Below are 21,402 nucleotides of genomic sequence, written 5' to 3'. Positions count from 1 at the left end.
CTCTTTAAATATCTCTAAACCCATGTATTTCACACTTGAATTAGTAAGTGTACATGGTGGTTTTGAAAGCAAATGAAAAGGGTTTTGCTGCCTAATGATGTATAATTTTGAATCTTGCTTAGACTTATGTTTATATGTGATATTGATGATGAATTGCATGTGCGGGTGATTTTTGTATGTGGATTAACAAGAGGGTCTTCAGTAACCCTAATCTTGATGATATATACCATGGAAATAGTCTTGTTGAAGGTGTGCACCCAAGGTGTTTGTGAAAATGTCTAAGTGAATTGTCTAGTTATATATTGTTGATGTATTGAACTAGGGCAATGGCCCAATGAACATTGATGAATGAAAAATGATTCATTAAAGGGGTTATGAACCATGTGTGATGAAATTGATAACCTTGGTTGTTGGCTAATGAGAGGGTAAAGTCCCTATATATAAAGATGAACTTAAATTATGGTTAAACCCAAGTATGGTAAGAATGTGGCATAAAATTGTTGTAAGGGTCTTGATGACCATAACTTGTTTTGTATGTTGAATTAAGTGAAGGCATTGGTATGTTGAGATAGTTGAGTAATGAAGGCTCCCATAAGGACCATGTGGTCATGTATAGTGTTGAATTGGCTAAAATGGTTAAAGTCCTTAAATGTTGTATTGAATGTATGTCGATGCATAGGCAAAGGGTTAAAGTCCCAAATTCCAACTAATGATAGTTGTGATAGATTGAGGTCAAAATCCCTTGCCTTATGTGATGGTTTGAGGTTCAAGTCCCTCGCCTTATGAATGGCTTGAGGTTGAAGTCCCTTGCCCAATGATATTGCTTGAGTTTAAAGTCCCGTGCTTTAAGAGATCTCTTGAGGTCAAAGTACCTTGTCGAAGGAAATGACTTGTGGTTAAAGTCCAAGTGAGACATGAGATTAGAGTCCATTGTCTACTGAATGGGCACGAGGTTGGAGTTCTTTTCCTAGATGATTGTGGTGTGGTTAGAGTCCTTTGTTTGAATGAATGTGTAAGTGGATAAGTGTATGAATGTGATAAAACATGATATATTGACTTATTGTTGATTGATGATGTTATTTTATCACTTATGCTTGAGTTACATGCTAGCATTCCAACCACTAACCGTCTCCTGGAGCTATGTCTCGGAGCATCTTCTTCTTTTCCCGCGTAGTGATTAGCCAATTGAAGTAGTTCGTGCATTGACTTGAAGTGATGACATTCCTTACTTTGGAAGACATGCACCACTTGGTCTCTTATCTTTAGACTTGATCTCTTTAAAACTTGGTTTGGCTATTATCGGGGGCTTTCCTGACATATGCATTTATTAAGTTTGATTTTGTATAGAGGTATTGTGAAAAACTATGAACTTGGGTGTGAGATAGTTATTATGAATCTAATATTGACTTATGATATTATTTCTGCAATCTTAACTTGTGAATTGGAGTTCCTTCGACTCCTATTGTATGATGAGATATTGGGTTAGATTATTAGGGCGCCCTCCGGTTCATGTGAGCTTAGGGTGCCCATATGACATGGCATGGGTTTGGGGTCGCGTCATTGGCCTGGAATCAAGATAAACTCTCCACCAAGGTCAAGTTTCTGAGTCCAACTGAAAAGTAGCGTAGTCCACACCATGAATATCAACCAGGCCCAAATTATGGAGCATATCCTCGCAAGTGATCAAGAACGCATAAGCATCCTCGCAAGTGATCAAGAACACATAAGCATCCTCGCTCAATGCACTAGAAAAACTAGGCAGAACCAATCTTAAGACTCTACCCAACATCTTCTGCTCTTCAACAAAAATAGCAGGTTGGGCAACTACCGGCTGAGCAACCACCGGTGCAGGAGGCACCTCAACTTTAGGATCTGCAGCTACTGGTTTTGTCCCTACTTTAATACCACTCTGATCTGCAGACTATACACTACCAAGAGCTGAAGCAATACATCCATGAGTAATGAAAAAAAAATAAACCCTGATGGAGCCTGGACTAGTCCTTGGCCCGCCACTGGCTGGGTGGAGGAATCTATGGTGCGGGAGGAGAAATAGGGTTTGGTGAAGGCCCCCTATCCTGGTCCCTGGTTGGGGCTGCATCTCTATGCTAACCTCAACTTCTAGATCATCCACGAACAACGACAAGATCCCTAATCGCATACTTGAGGTCCTCATCTCTTATAGCGGTAGCACGTGTCCTAGCCATTTGCAAAATAATGAAACCAAAGGAGTCTTAAGAAACCAACTCAAACTCTTAGCACAAGATGAGTGAAAGAAGTGAAGAACTCCTAAGCATGTCCTATAACCCCCCCAAGATAAAGAAACAGACGTCATTGCTCCGATCCGTGGGACTCTACTAGACACTTGCTCTTGTATCAACAATACTGGTGAACCTAGCGCTCTGATATCAATTTGTCATGATCCAATTTATGAGTCATGATGGCACCTACATTATCCCGCAAGTAGACAAGCCAAACCGTAGCCCGGAGCTAGGGGAAATGGGTTGATTTGGTGGAAAAGGCATAATAGCCAGAAATGTGCAAGTAATGACTTACAACAATAATTCAAATAATAATAATAATTTGAATGATAAGCAAAATAAAAATAACATCCCACGATCTAATAGTGTCAGTACAGGAGCCACTAACAAAAGGGAACATAAGTAATGTAATAGTCAAATACGAATCAATCTCGAATAACGAAAGACTAGATATATATAGTAGAAGGAAAAAGGGCTACTCCGACTCTAAGAGCTCACTCTATCTCCGAACCCAACTCAGCACGATCTCAACGTCAATAACGGTCACTAATACTCGGATCTGCACCAAAAAGGTACAGAAATGTAGTATGAGTACTAAATCCATGGGTACTTAATAGGCATCATCAGACGACTGAGCTAAATCATAGTATAAGTATAATAATATGCAAGATTAATAAGCTAAGTCAAGGTAAAAGAGCAAACCTGGATAGCGCTCTAATACTATAAATAAATAACTGAAATAGATATAATGTGGAAGAAAACATAATTAATACTATAAGACTAGCCCCTATAAGCCAGTAAGTGCGGAAAAGTAAATAACCCAATGCGAGCCCCTATAAGCCCGGAGGGTGGAATCAAAGATAACAAGTAATCGAAAATATATGAAATAACTACATTTCAAGCCATAACCAAGAATCCTTCCATACCATAAACCTTGGATTAGAATCAATTCCACCACCATCATAAACAACCCATCAATGCCGAACTTGAATCGAAACTCGTATAATCAAATATCGGATTTGAATCGAAACTCTTATCATCAAATGCAAAACTTGAACCGAAACTCAAGATCATAAATTGCCAGACTAAAATCGAAACTTGCATCAACTCCCAAGTACCAAACTAGCATAAGTATCAAGAATCCCGTCTCTACAACTCTAAAATATGCAATTTAAAGGTATAATACGTCCAATAAGTCTACAGGGAGTTAACAAGAGATTTGGCCTAAAGTGGGCTGGGGGCCCACTTTTAATCTCCAAAATTTGTTCCAAGGAAAATTCTACCCCAGATTAGGTTAAGGTATCAAAATTCACTTCTAGATGTTAAATATGTCACAATTATCCTTAAGATAGAAATTCTACCTAAACATGCATAACGAAGTCAATTATGCCTAATTTTCACTAACTTAATAAGCTAAAAGCCCCAAATCATACTAATTACACCTCTTAGACCTAATTTTCAAATCATATCTAACACATTATCATAAATATACTACGATTAAGCTCAATCTCTAAGAAAGGTAAACCTAGCCTACCTCGAAGTTGAAGAATGCCCGTGAAATCCGCTAAATCGATGAATTTTCCTTCCTAAGAGCTTCTGCAAGATGTCATGCTATCAAAATCATAATATACTCATCAATATGAGAAAAACAGTATTCATATCGTACTTTTATGATTTGGATCAAACATTATGTAAAAATCTCATGTGGGGCCCACTTGCAGAATTGCACTTTCAAAATCGTCAACGATCCCTATATGCTCAAGAAACATTTACCCTCAAGAATGGCTAAGTTCCAAGATCACATGGTGCTATAATCAACCCACTGATATTGTAGGGATTTTGAGAATTAATAGAGGAATTATCCATGAAAGTGATGAGAACTTACCATGAATTTGGAGAAAAAATGTGTTATTTGAGCTTACGAACACCCCAAAATCATCCACTAATGTTTATCCCAACTTTTCACACATTTTAGGGTTCCGCACTCTTGAAAATGTGTGAAAAATGGGTGAAAACAGGCTAAGTGAGAAATTTCTAATGTCCAGGTGCCGCTAATGCTGGCCAGGGCCCGCTTTAGCAGTCAGGCTAAAGTGGTACCTGCCCACTCATGCCAAGCTGCTAAAGAGGACAAGCTGGCGCTAAAGTGGCTTGCACTTTAGCGGCAAACTTGCCTCTAAAACGGCACTTTCTAAGCTAGTAGGATTGCTAAAGCGCCACACGAGCTGCATGCACCACTGGAGACTTGAAAAAAATGTTCGAGTCTTCGTCAATCCTTTGGAATTCATTCAAAATTCCATATATGCAAACGAACCGCGTTACCCTATCAAATTCAACGTTTCAGACTCAATGGTACAGTCAAAATTTTTATCAAAGGTCGTTTCAAACATAGTGGGTCCCACACCCAAGTGCTATTTTTCTTAACTTCCAGTCAATAGCCCGAAATGAGTTTGGAAGCCTTAGGACCCGAACCAAAGGTCCACCTAGCCTAAAATTGATGTTTCAAAGTTGTTGGAACTGTTAAAATTGGCATACGATGTCGTTTCATTGAAGGTTTTGCCCGGTAGCCATTCTAACAAACGAAGATTTTAAAATAGAAAATTGGCTCAAAAAATCAAATGAATTGTCTAGTACTAAACTGTCAGCTCCAGCAAGTCATAACAACTATAGGAAAGTTCTAAACGGCAAAAATATATGAAAATACAAAAAAACCTGAAGGGTCATTACATTTATTTTCATACCTCTCTCAAAATCATTCACCCCACCTTTATCCTTCACACCCACACCCACCCCAACTCTTCACCCCTTGTAAAAAAAATTCTTACCCAAACCTTACCCCGACCCATTACCAGTCCCCACCCCCAACCCCAAACCCCCCATAATTTTTTCAAAAAAAAAAAAATTAAAAAAAAAAAAATTTTTTTTTTACCCCCCCCCGCCCCCCCACCCCCTCCCAGCTCACCCGCCCCCCCCCAAAAAAAAAATTCTAAATTTTTTTATTATCCGACTCTTTGCCACCTACGTCAACCCACCATCCCCACCCCAATTTTTCTTTAAAAAGAAAAGTTTAAATTTTTTTCGTACCCCACCCCCTGTTATCCGATTCGTTCTCATTATGTTGAGTTAAATATATACAAATACTTTTAGAAAATATTTTTCTGCTTACGTAACAAACTAGAAAATTACATGGGATGGCCCTCATAGTGGGTGACTTTTATTTTCTCTCATAAGAAAAGTCTTTAGAGACTAGTCTTCCTTTCTTTTTATGTATGAAACAAGTATATATTTGTCTCTCTACACCTCAAATATTTTTAAACTTTCCACACCTATTTGTCTCTCAACTTCTATTTTTATTTCTTTTGTCTTTTACTTTTTTTTTTTTGCTTTTTTTTCTTGTTTTTAATTCATTGTCTCGACCTTTATTGTTTCTTTTAATTTTTTTTCTCTAACATTATCTATTTCTTCATTTCTTTTTTTTTCTTTTTTTAATTCATTTGTTTCAAACTTCATTTTTTTATTTTTATTTTTATCATTTCTTTTTTTTCATACTTTATTTTATTTTTCATCTCATTTTATTTTTCTAAATTTTTATTTTTTTTATTCTTCTTCTTTTTCTTAACCTTTATTTTTTTCTTCTCTTTTTTTTTGTTTCTTCTCTTTTCTTTTCATCAGCTTCTATTATATTTTCTAATAGATAGAAAGTTTGATAACCCGCAAAAACACCTTCTTTCTTTGACATCAAAGTAAATTTAAGGACATGACTTGTTATGTGAAAGTTCTTTGGAATAAGTCTTGCCTCTAAAGGAAAAAGATATAGAACATCTCATAAATTAGACACAATGTAGTATTGTCAAGTCTTGCTCGTGTGGCATAACTTGTTGTTTAAAAATTCTTGAGTTAAGTCTTACCTCTAAGGCAAGAGTTATAGAACATCTCATAAATCAAGTCACAATGTGGCAGTGTCAACGCTTGCCCATTGGAAGCAACTTATTTTTTTGCAAGGTTCTTGAGCTAAGTCTTGCCTTAGAGGCAAGACTAATAGAGCATCGCATAAATCAAGACACAATATAATAATATCAACTCTTGTCCATGGAGCGTAACTTGTGGGCTAAATCTTATCTCTAAGGCAAAAGTTATAGAACATCTCATAAATCAAGACACGATATGGTAGTGTCATCTCTTGCCTAAGGGGGTAACTTACTATTTGAAAGTCTTTGAACTAAGGTGTGCCTCTAAGACAAAGTTATAGAACATCGCATAAATCAAACATCATATGATAGTATCAACTCTTATCCATGAGACATAACTTCTGTTTAAAGTCCTTGATTTCTAAAACGCTTCATAAGTCAAGATATAATGTGGCAGTATCAACTTTTGACCATTGGTATAACTTCTTGTTAAAAAATCTTTCAGTTAAGTCTTGCCTCTAAAGCAAGAGTTATAGAGCATCTCATAAAACAAACATAATGTAGTGTCAACTCTTATCCATGGGGCGTAACTTGTTATTTGAAAGTCCTTGAGTTAAGTCTTGTCCCTAAGGCAAAGAGTTATAGAACATTTCTTAAATCAAAACACAATGTGGTAGCATCAACTCTTGCCCATTGAACATGACTTATTGTTTGAAAGTCTTAAGTCTTATCTCTAAGGCAAGATTTATAAAACATATCATAAATCAAGACACAATGTGATAGTGTCGACTCTTACTAATGGGACGTAACTTGTTGCTTGGAAGGAATCGAATAAAAGGAAAAAAAATAATAAAAGTTGCCAAAAAAAATTAAGCTATTTAAAATGAAAAAATAAAAGTCAAAGAAAATTTAAAAAAATATAGAAGTTGTGCGGATAAAAGAAAAAAAATAAAGGTTGAGAAAAAAAAAAGACAACAAAAATAAAGGATGAGAAAGATTTAAAAAGAAAAAGAAAAATTAAAAAACAACCACCGTTTCATAATAAATGAATTGTTAAATTTTGACACACATATTAAGGAAAGAGATTTAAAGATATAAATTTAACAAAACTTTTCATTTTTACCCCAAAAAAAAAGAAAAAATTGATCTTGTAATACCTTTTCAAAAGGTAATTGGTTGTCAAATCATAAGGGCAAATTTGGAAAAAAAATTCAATGACTCACTTATTTTGAAACATCTATAAATACTCCAACAATTCACTTATTCCGAAACGGAGGGAGTAAAAAAGAGAGCAAAATTTTAAAAAAATAGAAGTTGAGAAGAGAAGAAAAAAATAAAGGTTGAAAAAATCTATTCAAAAAAATAAAAATAAAAATTATAAAATATAAAAGAAAAAAAATTGAAGCTTAAAGGAAAACTAAGAAAAAAATAAGGGTTGAAAAAAAGAAAAAAATAAAAAGAAAAAAGAAAAAAATATCAAAGTAAAATTAAAAAAAAAATAGAAATTGAAAAATAAATAGGTATGGAGTTTTTTAGAAATACTTAAAAGTATAAAGGGACAAATAGGTAATTATACTATATATAAAAAAATTAAAAAAGAAGGGGCAAGGGGAGTGGGTGGCGGGGAAGGGGGACTAAATCTTTCAGTTAAGTCTTGCCTCTAAAGCAAGAGTTATAGAACATCTCATAAAACAAGCATAATGTAGTGTCAACTCTTATCTATGGGGCGTAACTTGTTATTTGAAAGTCTTTGAGTTTAGTCTTGTCTCTAAGGCAAAGAGTTATAGAACATTTCTTAAATCAAAACACAATGTCGCAGCATCAACTCTTGCCCATTGAACGTGACTTATTGTTTGAAAGTCTTAAGTCTTATCTCTAAGGCAAGATTTATAAAACATATCATAAATAAAGATACAATGTGATAGTGTCGACTCTTACTCATGGGACGTAACTTGATGCTTGGAAGGAATCGAATAAAAGGAAAAAAAATAAAAAAAGTTGCCGAAAAAATAAAGATATTTAAAATGAAAAAATAAAAGTCAAAGAAAATTTAAAAAAATATAGAAGTTGTGCGGATAAAATAAAAAAATAAAGGTTAAGAAAAACAAAAAGACAACAAAAATAAAGGATGAGAAAAATTTAAAAAGAAAAATTAAAAAACTCCCTCCGTTTCATAATAAATAAATTGTTGAATTTTGGCACATATATTAAGGAAAGAGCATTAAAGATATAAATTTAACACAACTTTCCATTTTTACCCAAAAAAAAAAAAAATTGATCTTGTAATACCTTTTCAAAAGGTAATTGGTTGTCAAATCATAAGGGCAAATTTGGAAAAAAAATTCAATGATTCACTTATTTTGAAACACCAATAAATACTCCAACAATTCACTTATTCCGAAACGAAGGGAGTAAAAAAGAGAGCAAAATTTAAAAAAAAAAATAGAAGTTGAGAAGAGAAGAAAAAAAAATAAAGGTTGAAAAAAACTACTCAAAGAGATAAAAATAAAAATTAAAGTAAAATATAAAAGAAAAAAAATTGAAGCTCAAAGGAAAACTAAGAAAAAAAATAAGGGTTGAAAAAAATAAAAAAATAAAAAGAAAAAAGAAAAAAATATCAAAGTAAAATTAAAAAAAAAAATAGAAATTGGAAGATAAAATACGTATGGAGTTGTTTAGAAATATTTAAAAGTATAAAGGGACAAATAGGTGATTATACTATATATAAAAAAATTAAAAACGAAGGGGCAAGGGGAGTGGATGGCGGGGAAAGGGGGGTAAATCTTTCAGTTAAGTCTTGCCTCTAAAGCAAGAGTTATAGAGCATCTCATAAAACAAACATAATGTAGTGTCAACTCTTATCCATGGGGCGAAACTTGTTATTTGAAAGTCCTTGAGTTAAGTCTTGTCTCTAAGGCAAAGAGTTATAGAACATTTCTTAAATCAAAACACAATGTGGTAGCATCAACTCTTGCCCATTGAACGTGACTTATTGTTTGAAAGTCTTAAAACTTATCTCTAAGGCAAGATTTATAAAACATATCATAAATCAAGATACAATATGATAGTGTCGACTCTTACTCATGGGACGTAACTTGTTGTTTGGAAGGAATCGAATAAAAGGAAAATAAATAATAAAAGTTGCCGAAAAAAATAAAGATATCTAAAATGAAAAAATAAAAGTCAAAGAAAATTTTAAAAAATATAGAAGTTGTGCGAATAAAAGAAAAAAATAAAGGTTGAGAAAAAAAAAGACAACAAAAATAAAGGATGAGAAAAATTTAAAAAGAAAAAGAAAAATTAAAAAACTCCTTCCGTTTCATAATAAATGAATTGTTGAATTTTGGCACACAAATTAAGGAAAAAGCATTAAAGATATAAATTTACCACAACTTTCCATTTTTACCCTAAAAAAAGAAAAAATTAATATTGTAATACCTTTTCAAAAGGTAATTGGTTGTCAAATCATAAGGACAAATTTAAAAAAAAAGTCAATGACTCACTTATTTTGAAACATCAATAAATACTTCAACAATTCACTTATTCCGAAACGAAGGGAGTAAAAAAGAGAGCAAAATTTTAAAAAAAATAGAAGTTGAGAAGAGAAGAAAAAAAATAAAGGTTAAAAAAACCTATTCAAAAAAATAAAAATAAAAATTAAAGTAAAATATAAAAGAAAAAAAATTGAAGCTCAAAGAAAACTAAGAAAAAAAATAAGGGTTGAAAAAAATAAAAAGAAAAAAATATCAAAGTAAAACTAAAAAAAAAATAGAAATTGGAAGATAAAATACGTATGGAGTTGTTTAAAAATATTTAAAAGTATAAAAGGAATAATAGGTAATTATACTATATATAAAAAAATTAAAAAAGAAGGGGCAAGGGTAGTGGGTGGCGGGGGAAGGGGTAAATCTTTCAGTTAAGTCTTGCCTCTAAAACAAGAGTTGTAGAGCATCTCATAAAACAAACATAATGTAATGTCAACTCTTATCCATGGGGCGTAATTTATTATTTGAAAGTCTTTGAGTTAAGTCTTGTCTCTAAGGCAAAGAGTTATAGAACATTTCTTAAATCAAAACACAATGTCGCAGCATCAACTCTTGCCCATTGAACGTGACTTATTGTTTGAAAGTCTTAAGTCTTATCTCTAAGGCAAGATTTATAAAACATATCATAAATCAAGATACAATGTGATAGTCGACTCTTACTCATGGGACGTAACTTGTTGCTTGGAAGAAATCGAATAAAAGGAAAAAAATAATAAAAGTTGCCGAAAAAAATAAAGATGTTTAAAATGAAAAAATAAAAATCAAAGAAAATTTAAAAAAATCTAGAAGTTGTGCGGATAAAAGAAAAAAATAAAGGTTGAGAAAAAAAAAAGACAACAAAAATAAAGGATGAGAAAAATTTAAAAAGAAAAAGAAAAATTAAAAAACTCCCTCCGTTTCATAATAAATGAATTGTTGAATTTTGGCACACAAATTAAGGAAAAAGCATTAAAGATATAAATTTAACACAACTTTCCATTTTTACCCCCAAAAAAAAAAATTAATCTTGTAATACCTTTTCAAAAGGTAATTGGTTGTCAAATCATAATGACAAATTTGAAAAAAAATTCAATGACTCACTTATTTTGAAACACCAATAAATACTTCAACAATTCACTTATTCCGAAACGGAGGGAGTAAAAAAGAGAGCAAAATTTTAAAAAAATAGTAGTTGAGAAGAGAAGAAAAAAAATAAAGGTTGAAAAAACCTATCCAAAAAAATAAAAATAAAAATTAAATTAAAATATAAAAGAAAAAAAATTGAAGCTCAAAGGAAAACTAAGAAAAAAAATAAGGGTTGAAAAAAATGAAAAGAAAAAAATATCAAAGTAAAATTAAAAAAAAAAATAGAAATTGGAAGATAAATAGGTATGGAGTTGTTTAGAAATATTTAAAAGTATAAAGGGACAAATAGGTAATCATACTATATATAAAAAAATTAAAAAAGAAGGGGCAAGGGTAGTGGGTGGCGGGGGAGGGGGGTAAATCTTTCAGTTAAGTCTTGCCTCTAAAACAAGAGTTGTAGAGCATCTCATAAAACAAACATAATGTAATGTCAACTCTAATCCATGAGGCGTAATTTATTATTTAAAAGTCTTTGAGTTAAGTCTTTTCTCTAAGGCAAAAAGTTATAGAACATTTCTTAAATCAAAACACAATGTGGCAGCATCAACTCTTGCCCATTGAACGTGACTTATTATTTGAAAGTCTTTAAGTCTTATCTCTAAGGCAAGATTTATAAAACATATCATAAATCAAGATACAATGTGATAGTGTCGACTCTTACTCATGGGACGTAACTTGTTGCTTGGAAGGAATCAAATAAAAGAAAAAAAAAAATTCAAGTTGCCGAAAAAAATAAAGATATTTAACATGAAAAAATAAAAGTCAAAGAAAATTCAAAAAAATATAGAAGTTGTGCGGATAAAAGAAGAAAACAAAGGTTGAGAAAAAAAAAAAGACAACAAAAATAAAGGATGAGAAAAATTGAAAAAGAAAAAGAAAAATTAAAAAACTCTCTTCATTTCATAATAAATGAATTGTTGAATTTTGACGTACATATTAAGGAAAGAGCATTAAAGATATAAATTTAACACAACTTTTCATTTTTACCCCAAAAAAAGAAAAAATTAATCTTGTAATACCTTTTCAAAAGGTAATTGGTTGTCAAATCATAAGGGCAAACTTGAAAAAAAATTCAGTGATTCACTTATTTTGAAACACCAACAAATACTTCAACAATTCACTTATTCCGAAACGGAGCGAGTAAAAAAGAGAGCAAAATTTTTAAAAAATAGAATTGAGAAGAGAAGAAAAAAAAATAAAGTGAAAAAACCTATTCAAAAAAATAAAAATAAAAATTAAAGTAAAATATAAAAGGAAAAAAATTGAAGCTCAAAGGAAAAACAAAGAAAGAAAATAAGGGTTGAAAAAAATAAAAAAAAGAAAAAGAAAAAAGAAAAAAATATCAAAGTAAAATTAAAAAAAATAGAAATTGAAAGATAAATAGGTATGGAGTTGTTTAGAAATATTAAAAGTATAAAGGGACAAAAAGGTAATTATACTATATATAAAAAAAATTAAAAAAGAAGGGGCAAGGGGAGGGGGTGGCGGGGGAGGGGGTTAAATTTTGTTAAGAGTTTTTTTGTGAGAGCAAAGAAGACGCCCATTATGAGGGTCGATGTAGTATGTCGATGTAGCATACTCGTAACGAACACGAGAATAAATAAGAAACACCTTATTTTTCTACAAAATATTTTATTAAAAAATATTTTCCTCCATAGTCAACACCCTTATGGGTCGTTTGATTAGGAACAAGTTATCCCCGAATAATTAATCCCAAAATAGCTAATTCCGAAATTAGTTATCCTATCACTAAAGCATATATGACGAAATAAATAATCCCTTGATTAACTAATTCCTCCAACCAAATATGAGATAAAATAATTCTATATTTATTCCGAGACTACTATAACTTATACCTCACACCAAACAACCCCTTAATACTCGGGAAAACAGCTCACAAACAAGGAATTGAGCACCAGATGTCACAATTTCCTATCCAGCGCTACAAGCTTTATATCATCTGCGAATCCGCAGACCCAGGCAACAACTACAGCGATAACATCTCAATGTAATTCTACGAGTGAGAATAAAATATATGCAAACCTCACTACTATCTCATTAAGGTAAAGGGGTTGTTTGCAATAGACCCTCAACTTTATTGATATCTATCAAAAGGACAATAATAAAAATAAAATAATGCAATAATCGATACACAAAACACAGAGTGAATTGAAATTGAAACTAAAGGAACTAGAAGCATATGCTAATAATACTGAAAATGCAGAAGGTCTAAGAATAACCTCCGAGTCTATCTCATAGGGAAGCGTGAAAACACTCAACCATTAACCAACCTTCTATCCTAATCTAAGACATCCTCGATAAGGTCTAGATCAACCAGGTCCTACCTGATCAATTCCCCCAAATACTTATTTGGCCTGTCCCATCCTCTTTCGACGCCCGCCACTATCAATTGCTCACACCTCCCCACTGGGGCATCTACCTTCCTCTTCACATGCCCAAACCATCACAATTTCACTTCACTCATATTGTCCACCACGAAAGTCACTCCTACCTCAGGTCATCCCGCATCTCACCATTCCTAATCTTCTCTCCTAGTATGACGACAACAACATCCACCTCAACATTTTTATCTCTTACAACTTTTATCTTCTAAATGTAAAGAGTTCTTAACAGACCAACTCTCCATCCCACTCTCCATCCCACTGCCTCATCCTCTTCTGACACCCGACACTATCAATTGCTCACACCTCACTGGGGCATCTATATTCCTCTACACATGCCCAAACCATAACAATCACTTCACCCATCTTGTCCACCACGGAAGTCACTCCTACCTTGCCCCGCATCCCATCGTCCTAATCTTGTCTCTTCTAGTATGACCACACATCCACCTCAACATTTTCATCTCTACAACTTTCAGCTTCTAAACATAAGAGCTCTTAACAGGCCAACTCTCCATCCCACACAAGAGTAATATACAACATAGTCGTCCACAGACCCAGGCAGCAAACTAAATTCATTTTCCCTCGTATAAACCAATTTCAGGCGCATTTATAACAATCCAATTTCACTCTGCTCAAGAAAAAGATTGGGTAATGAACTTCTTCAACACATTGATCAAAATACATTCATCTTCCCTCAACTAAACCACAATCGCTCACCATCCAGAAGCAAACAGAGTAGCTTGGAATTCATGTCGATCCATTAACTTCGTAAAAACTGCACTTACAGCAAAAAATTAAGCTCTTACCGGTGATACTTTTGAGTTATGATATTGGTCCAGCAGTAACTTTGTGACCGGAAGTATCAAATACAACTAGATATAAACATCCACATACAACTCCCACGGATCCTTCATCATAGTACCTTGAGTTTTTGGGATCATTTTCTTTCAAAATAATCACGCAGCAGACCTCCACTGCTCCAGCAAATTTTTAAAAGAAGAAACCACTAGAAGACATTCCAAGTTGAAACCAGAAATAAACAGATCTCAGTTTGCTGTACATAGCTCGAATTTCCTTGCTTCAAAAAGGAACAGACGTCTCTTCTCCCAATTAAAATTCAAGATGCTTCAGAGCAATACAACCTCTAATGCTAAATTCTCTAGCCCTACATATACAAAGTAACAGATAAACTTCATCTCTCCAAGAGGCCGGTCGATGCATATTCCACGTTAACAGATCCAACTGCAGGCTCTTTTGTCAACTCAAATCTGTACCACAAATAAGTTGGTGAGTGACCAAATGCACCACATTGCGAAACACAGCACTTGCGGAGAAGAAAGTAATACAAACCTCCCCCCGCTTCATTTCACATAATGGGGGGGAGGGAACGGGGGACGAGAGCATTTAGAATAATGCTAAGAGCATGACTGCCAAATAAAGCACACATGGTTGGTAATAAGAAGTGACATACCTTAGTAGTAAGATCCAGAACCACCACTTCCCATATAACCACTGTCACCCATACCACGACTAGAATAAACCGAGGAGCCAACCTGAATATTCATCAGAGAGAACAGGAACAACACAGTTATCATCAGATAAACACAAACTCTTCCAATAGATATCAACAAAGTAGAAGCATACATCACTGCCACGAGATGTGTAATCACCACCATAGCTGGACGAATACATTCCACCATAGGAGCCTACAAACGATAACAAAAATTAAGACATTTTCTCTAAACATACATGTAATAACAATTGTTAAAGAAAAATAACCAGATTTTGCAATGAACAAAACATACCTCCAGCATAGCCCATACCCTGACGACTGCTGTACATCCCATGAGAATCTTGCCTAGGAATGGAGCTCCTGTTGCCGCCATATCCAAGATTTGATCTCCCAAGTCTACTAATATATACATCAGGCAGGTCAATCAATACAGTAACAAAGATTGTAAATAAGCAAGACAAATGACTTAACAATAATTATAAGGCACCTGTCACCATATGTGTCTCCATAATGAGAGCCACTTCCACCGTCTAGTTCATAATCCAAACGAGCACGAGAATGCCGCACTCCTGCCTCAGCATAGTGGGGATGAACATCATCCTGGCATGTACAGCAGAACCTTAATTAGTTCATATCTTCATGGGCAGATAAAGGAAATATCTAAGCATAGTATATGGTGAAGATAACTCACAATTGCAGTGTATGGACGTTTCGAACCAGACACAGAATCATATTCACGACCACGTCCTTCACGGTAAGATGGAGGGGGTCTTTCAAACCGCTGCCCATATCCATCGTCAACATAAGCTCTCCTTGCTGCAGAATGAGTACCTCTAGGTAATTCAGGGTAACCAGAGCCACGCGAAGAATATTCATCCCTATAGGATGAACGTCTGTCAGAATGAACCCTCGAAGAATACTCAGCTATTGCTCTGCTTCTAGGAGGAGAGATATCCTCACGCCGTCCGTACTCCCTCTTCAAGTTACTCTTTGGATATGAGGGAACTGCAATTTAGTCATTAGCCATCTGGTCATTTATAAAATATGTAGAGTTGAACCAATAGATTTTAATGAAAGACGGAAATCACATCATACCAGGTGGTCTCCGGTCATATAACCTCCTAGGTGGTGAAGCCATGGGTCTGCCCCTAGGAGGTAAAGCCGTCACTGCATGTCTATCTCTCAATGCTGCAGGTCGTCTGAAACCACGACCAACTACAGGAGGCACACCTCTAGTCCCTCGACTATATGGAGTTGTTCGATCCCAAGGGGCACGGGAACCATGCATAGGCATACGCCAAGGTCGGAAATCTCCTCGTCCACCATATTTCCCTCTACCCATATGGAGGGGTCTCGATAGTCTGACCCTAACTTTAACCTGAAATATAAAACAATAAGAAACCATTCAGAAGAGTCGCATATATTCAGACACTCTTAAAGACAGAATACAAACCTTGTTATCTCCTTCACCCAATTCCTCATTATTAATGCTTTTAGCACATGTAACTGCAGCCTCATGAGTGTCAAAGGTGACAAATCCAAAGTCCTTTCTCTTGGCTGAAGGCCTATTTCTGGCAAGCTCAACTTTTCTAATCTTTCCATATTCTTTAAGAAGCTCACGCACATGGTCCTCGCTCCAGGATACAGAGAGACCATCAATAAACACTGTTTTAACCTGAACTCAAGAAATATTCGCAACGTCATATCTTGATTTATCAAAAAACAATGAAACAACATACCCAGGGTAATCCCTCAAGTGGGCGCGAGAGGGTGGTGTGCTTGTGAAGGAAGAGGGGTTGGTTCCGAAAGACCATCCGCCCATGTAAAACTGTTCTATGCAGTTATAAAATGGAAATACAATAGTGAAGAACCCATGATAAACATAGAGAAAAGAATTGTACTAACGGCAAATAATATGATAACTGAGGCAAAAAAAACAACAAATGTTAGTAAAAAATGGCAGTAAAAAGCCTCAGAATAAGACAATGCAAAGGTAGTAACAATACTACAAGAAAAAACAAACGCTCGACTACCCATTAACCCTCCACAACCTGATCCCCGACCTTCATACCCTGCAATCTAGGGTTATGTCCTCTGTAGGCGTCGTGTCATGTCTAGTCACCTCTCCTCAATAGTTCTTTGGCCTACCTCTAACTCCCCTTATATTGACCACAGCTAACCTCTCACACCTTATCCGCATCAGATAAGGAATGGCTGTGTAGCAATTGACTCAAAAGACTCCAAGAGCAAGAAGCAAAGTCATAGAAAAGAACAACACGGAAAGAAAATAACCAAACTACCCAGATGAAAAATTAATAAAAGGGGAGAGACCAAATTTGAGCAGCTAATACCTATCCATAAATCTAACTGATTGTACAAAGGAAAAACTAGCATACACATGCTGTCCTACTTATTCTTCGTTTCTTTGCAGAAGAAGAAACTAAAAGAACAGGGATAAAAAGCAAGCAATTGAAGGACAATGTAAGCAGGGATAAAAAGCAAACCACTGGATCATGTTCAAGAACATAATATAACTCTAAAGTCAACTGTGAAATACTTGGTTACCTCCAAATAAGCTAACGAGCACCACAACAAAAGCCTCCATTTGGCAATATACTATAACTAAACCAGAGCCAGCATCCCGTTTATTAAAACATAGATATAGATTGAGTGAGTTTACCTTTGACATGATTTCATCCCCAGGATCAATGAATGAATCCTCAAAAGAAACCTTCGCAGGCCTATCAACTCCAAATATAATATCTCTCTTCTGTAATCGCTTAAAAGCATCCATGGCCTCCGAACGTGAAGAGAACTCCAAGAAAGCAAAACCTCGATTCATTCCCTCATTATTAGTGTCTTCAACCAACGTCAAATCCTCAATATAGTCAACACCATAATGCTTCAGCTTCTCTTTTAACTGGGGAGAAAGTAAACATCAATGACTAGTTAAACAACTCTTCAAAACAGAGAATCATACATGGATCTCCTTGGTCTACTTACAGCTTCTTTAGTCCAGGTCTTGCATATATTACCCAAAAAAAGCGTATCATTGTCTTGACTTGGAGAAACACCACACTTTTTGCCATTAACCTGGAAATTCCATTGTCAGGAAGATACCTTCTAAGAGGAATTAAAATCAGTCACATGAAAATCACAGAAAAAGAAAATACCACTGGGTTTTTCAGCTCAGTACAAGCTCTTTTTGCTTGTTCAACAGTAGCAAATCGCAGGAATGCAAATCCTTTATTCTTCTTTGTCTGAGAATTCATCAGGAGCCTCACTTCAGTAATCTCACCAACTTTACTGAAGACCTTCCTGAGATCCTCCTCGGTAGCATCCTTGTCCAGGCCACCAACAAATATTTCAAATTCCTTCCGCTTACGTCTTTCTTTAACAACTTCATGATGTTCTTCCTCCTCTGCTGCATCAGCATGCTCATCTTCTTCATCACCCTCAATTTCCTCATGGACATCTGCAACATCCTCTACAATCATATCACCCTCTTCCTCTTCACCAACATCTGCTTCTTCAGGTTCTTCCCCTATTTCACTCCCCTCTTCCTGAATAACGTCATGTTCACTCCCATTCTCATCATAATCAACTGTGCCATACTCTTCAGGTTCATATTCAGGGTCATTATCCTCCAAATCTAATCGCTCACCCTTTTCATAGTGATCAACCGACTCTTTCACATTGTCCTTCTCTGCCACGAGAAAAAGATTAGCCCTTCCAGGCCAGTAAATGGAGAAATAAAATGCTCCTATCCAAGTATAACATAATATCTTGCAAGTCGTGTAAGCTGTCAACAATGTCCGACTCTATAGAGACTTAAATGATCATCAGGAGAAAGATTAAAGTTACAAGATTTGGCAGACACAACATGTGCCAGCAACTGTTATCTTTCCTTCTTCCCTTATTGAATAATAAGGGACCCTTCATCCATCCCACTAGCCGTTTTTCATTATTTCAGTGTTTTCCCCATGAAGGTGGACTTGGGACCAACTTGTGAGCTACTTAATGTAACACATATGCCTCAACCATCATCTTGGAGATGCCTCACTTTTTATATTGTTCTTATAATTGAAGCTTGAAAATGCATACACACGCATATTTTGATTAACTCAAAGTTAGCTGGCCATAAGATTTAAATGATGCTCACAGCTCACCCTTACCAACCAAGTTCTCTAGAGACACTAACCTATCATATCCAGGTTCTCTAGAGATAACATTTTTATTTAGTTCGTCTATTTCTATTTAGACCCATAAGTATTTTTTGACACTGCTCTTTAACTCTTAAGTCTTAATTAAGCTAAAGACTGAGAGTATTACGATTTACATAGCAATTGTCAGCAGTTATACGCATAAACACAGTTGAACAAGCAGAACGGGTATATATTCAGGAAATTACGTTTAAGCAGAACAGGTATTAGCACATAAACACAATTTACATAGGTCTTGTAATATCATCAACAACTAACATGCAGGGGCAAATCTAAATGGTGTTTAGGTAATTCATCCGAACCCCCTTTTTGGAAAATTACAGAGTGTATATAGAATCAAGTTTTTTCTTCATATGTATATATGAAATGTGGACCCCCCCCCCCCCCTTATGATAACCGTGGTGTCCGGGCCAGCTTGCGCGCACCTCGACTAAATCCACGGGATACCTGCCACCTCCCACCAGCAACAGGTACCAGGTAACTCTATCCACCAAGGCTAGAACAAATGGGAAGAAAACACCTAGTGTTTGTCTCTGCTGGGAATTGAACCTGAGAACTCATGGTGCTCATCCCATTAACACAAGCCAAAGACCTGGTTCAGCATTAAAGAGGGTTCAGAATTTCTTAAGGCGAGGGGGTTCAAGTCTGGGTAACAAATTGCTTTCAATGTTTTAGCTTTAGGTGTTTTAATTTTTTAAAAATAATATTGTTGTTGTTTTTTGGTTTTGAGGTAATATTGTTGTTGTTGTAATACAACAAAGAGACTTGGGATTTAAATTAAATCCCTAATTACGAAGTCAAAAAAGTAAAAAACCCTATAACGCTTTCTTGCTCTCTCTTACGCTATCTGCAGTTTCCCCTATCTCCTCTTTCACTTTCGATTGTTAATTTGCTAGTGGCTGGCTTGCTGTTGTTGACCTGCTGAATGTAGATCAGTCAATCGTCACTCCATTCTCTAGTCTCCTTTCATGGCCTCCTCATTAAGTTTTTACCTCCCTTCTTTTTTTTTTTTTTTCAGAATTTTATATACTTTTGTTTGTTGCTCATCTGTGTGAAAGCACCCTTTCTTGACTGATTTAATTTGGAGTAGCAACACAAAGCCGGTTGCGGTTTTGTGTTCGTTTCTATTTGTAGGTTTTTGTGAATGTTAATCTGGTCTAAGTGACCAATATGCAAACATTATTACTACATATCTCTGGCTAACAATGACTCGTGAAATATTATATTTGGCCAGATTTTGTAATTAGATAATTGGTACAATCAATGCTTGATTGTTTACCGCAGAATCAACTTCAAATCTGATCCAACCCACTAAATTGTTGTTAGCATTACCGTGCTTAAAATTTTTTTAACCCCTCGATGGAAATCTTGCCTCCACCACTGCTAACATGACCCATAAAGTTTTATTTTTTTCTTTATCACTGCTCTTAGTAAGCTAGAAGAAACCAACTTATTTTAATTGGCATACTAAGCAGCAACAGTTGCGAACATAAACAAAATTGTAAAAAGTATTAATTCAAGAAAATACCAGTTTTACTTACTCTTGTCTGAAACCGCCCCGGCCTCCTCAGGCTCCGGTTCGGTGGGCTGCACAGTTTTCTCCTCAGGCTTTTCTTCAGCGACCTTCAATTCTTCTTTGAGCTCCACCGCCTTATCCTTATTCTCTTCTTTGTCTTCAACCTTCATAGATGTCTCTAAATTTACGGGCATCGCCTGAGACTTTGGCGTTCCACGAGCAGTACGGCCACCTCTTTTGGATCCAGATCCTGTAGGTGTCTTCCTCCCTGCTTTCGGAGGCATCGTTGAGTTCTCACAAATCGAAAGGAAACCTAATCTTGAACCTTTGACGGAAAAGAATCAATTAATGCTCTTTCTTTCTGCTTGGGAAACCCTACTTTTATACTTATGCATTAACTTAGCAAAAGGGTTAAATTTACCCCAATTATATCATTTGTTATGTTTTGGAGTAAAATTTATAAAGTTCAAAATTATCTTTGTTATTAAAAAACTTTTAATAGAAAAGTATTTATTATATTTTGAAGTCAAATTTATCTTTGTTATCCTAATATACGTGTCTGATCCAACCCAATAAAAAAAATATGAATAAATATACATAATTTTGTTGGTTAAATATTTTCAATATGATTAGGTCATTTAATATTTGTTAGTCCATAACTCATGAAAATGGATTTGCATCAGTACATACACAAACAAATATACTCCTTCCTCAATTCATGAATCTGCATCAGTATTAAGCTGATGAAAAATAACATTTAGCGTTCAAATACAATAGATTAGATCCACTAGATATTTCTATGGACTATTGAGTTATGAGGTTATGTGTTAATCATGACATTTGTTCATTTCTATGTTTCTATATACAATTTGGATCTACATAAATTTTTTATCATGTTATTTGCTCAGAAAA

At 34.9% G+C, this 21,402-nt stretch overlaps 1 protein-coding gene across 4 annotated transcripts; it reads right to left on the bottom strand.

Annotated features, from left to right (window-relative positions):
* Nucleotides 1–2,557: 2,557 nt before the first annotated feature.
* LOC107845840 (heterogeneous nuclear ribonucleoprotein Q) lies at nt 2,558–20,915 on the bottom strand. Of its 4 annotated transcripts, none has more exons than XM_047397888.1 (12): nt 20,516–20,915; nt 17,925–18,457; nt 17,755–17,844; nt 17,432–17,671; nt 16,205–16,426; nt 15,847–16,129; nt 15,443–15,756; nt 15,239–15,351; nt 15,044–15,150; nt 14,883–14,944; nt 14,710–14,791; nt 2,558–2,817 (listed from the first exon to the last, which is right to left on the bottom strand). In XM_047397888.1, the coding sequence occupies exons 1-11, from the start codon at nt 20,772–20,774 to the stop codon at nt 14,711–14,713; spliced, it is 2,304 nt and encodes a 767-aa protein (XP_047253844.1). In that variant the 5' UTR covers nt 20,775–20,915; the 3' UTR covers nt 2,558–2,817; nt 14,710. The 4 variants fall into 4 exon arrangements, with proteins under 4 accessions (XP_047253844.1, XP_047253845.1, XP_016545822.2 ...); XM_047397889.1 differs by having other exon boundaries at nt 2,567–2,817; nt 15,044–15,147; XM_016690336.2 differs by lacking the exon at nt 2,558–2,817 and adding an exon at nt 14,226–14,506.
* Between the last annotated feature and the right edge of the window lie 487 nt (nt 20,916–21,402).

This window comes from Capsicum annuum, chromosome 10 (genome assembly GCF_002878395.1).
Source record: "Capsicum annuum cultivar UCD-10X-F1 chromosome 10, UCD10Xv1.1, whole genome shotgun sequence".
In the NCBI taxonomy this organism is placed as follows: domain Eukaryota; kingdom Viridiplantae; phylum Streptophyta; class Magnoliopsida; order Solanales; family Solanaceae; genus Capsicum; species Capsicum annuum.
Note: the sequence above shows the minus strand (reverse complement) of the source record. Positions and strands in the feature narration are given on the sequence as shown.